The sequence below is a fragment of the Chenopodium album genome, chromosome 10, assembly GCF_948465745.1.
Source record: "Chenopodium album chromosome 10, dcCheAlbu1.1, whole genome shotgun sequence".
Taxonomy (NCBI): domain Eukaryota; kingdom Viridiplantae; phylum Streptophyta; class Magnoliopsida; order Caryophyllales; family Amaranthaceae; genus Chenopodium; species Chenopodium album.
Window position 1 is genome coordinate 57,541,315 of NC_137843.1, and position 1,667 is coordinate 57,542,981.

At 39.5% G+C, this 1,667-nt stretch overlaps 1 protein-coding gene across 1 annotated transcript; it reads right to left on the bottom strand.

Moving 5' to 3' along the window:
• Positions 1–257: 257 nt before the first annotated feature.
• On the bottom strand, positions 258–1,289 carry LOC145565524 (uncharacterized). The gene has a single exon (XM_081625498.1). It carries the CDS (start codon positions 1,287–1,289, stop codon positions 258–260), a length of 1,032 nt encoding a protein of 343 aa, XP_081481624.1.
• Between the last annotated feature and the right edge of the window lie 378 nt (positions 1,290–1,667).

A 1,667-nucleotide genomic window follows, 5' to 3' on the forward strand; every position in this document is an offset into this window, starting at 1 on the left:
AAGAAGAAAAATACACAAGCATATCTCATGGTGATTTCAAAGGGCAAAGAGAATCATTATGAAGGATCATCAAAACATCACATTACATTGCTTCTCAAGATCATCAATTCAAATTTGTGTCTTGTATGCATGTTTCATCACCTTTCTTCCACATTTATGATTAATCCTGTGTCGCACATGTGGCCAGCCCCGACTTGATCATCAAAGGACGAAATTGTCCTCTATCTCGACGAATTGCAATGCCATACTTGTCCCATTCAAACAGGTTCATCTATACACTCCCTCCTTTCCTCAATTTGTTGACTAGCAACATCAAGCGAGTCATTAATTGGCATGATTACCAAAATACCCTCCACTACAACGCCACATGTTAGGACACTCACGAAATTAAAGAGGACAAAAAGGTAATACCACACATTTTCTGGGTCCCAAAATGCAGATATCGTCAATAACAACACTTGAGTTGCAAGGCACACCAAAACTGTCGAAATAAGCATGTTAATACGAGCCTTAAGGCGCTTATTAATAACAAGTGCGACAACCTTCCAACATGTTGTCAAGAGTGCAAGTACATACACCACACAAAAAGCCGCAAAAATCACAGTTCCGAACAAGGGGTACGTGCAATACACAATACGGGCATTGGTTTCCTTGTCTCTTAACAATACCGAACTACGGTAAAACACATGCGGTAAAAATAACTGCCCGGGAGAAACATTAACCGCCAAATAAAGCGCGATCACCAAGGGCAAACAAATACTTGCAACGAACCCGATAGCCCACAAGTTGCCGGGGCTCCGTTTCTTTATTGAGATATTTACCAAGAAGAGAAGAACAACCAAGAACCCGGGTTCATACAACCCGAAAGAGAGAATCACATGGAATTTACAAAATTGGGTTTGGTGGGTCAAAGGAAGCGAGGGTAAAAAGGGAAAAACAAAACTCTTTCTAAAAATAGGCAATCGAAAAAATTCGTTGATGGACCAAAGGGAGAGAAAAACTACCAACAGAAAACGTGGGCCCCAGTGCGTGGAGAAACGCTGAAGCTTGAAAAAATGGCGGGATTTGATCCGAAGATGAAGGATGAAGAAAACAGAGACAAGAGAGAGAATGAGAAAACAGAGGATCAAAGCAATTGTGATTATATCGAAGGCTGTATCAACCACAGGTACAGCTGGGATTGAATAATGTGTTAGTTTTCCGATATTCTCCGATGCCGGGGCCGGTGAAGATGCGATGAATCGAATCGAAGCGAAACCTTTTGGTATAGTGGGTGTGAATGATGACATTGATCGGTTGTAATGTGATGATTCTAATGTCAACGATGATTTTGATCAAAATATTGTTGTTCATGAATGTGGGAATAATTGGGGGAGAAGGAGGGCCAAAAAGCCCCACCTTACCCCTGTTTTCGAACAAAAAACAGGGGATATTGCAGAGTTTTACAAGAAAGATCAATTTTTTTTGAGGGAGAGAAAAATTGAGGGGAAGAAAAGAAAATTTTGTTTTGTTTTTTTTTGGGGATTTTAAGAAAGATAAGCCTGAATTTCGGAGGAGAATTGTTAAGATTAGATAACTAAGTAAAGAAGAAGAGTTGGTAGGTTGACTGAGGTTTATTAATTTTGGTATGTGCTGGATTATTATGTTTAATTAATTGAAAATATAAA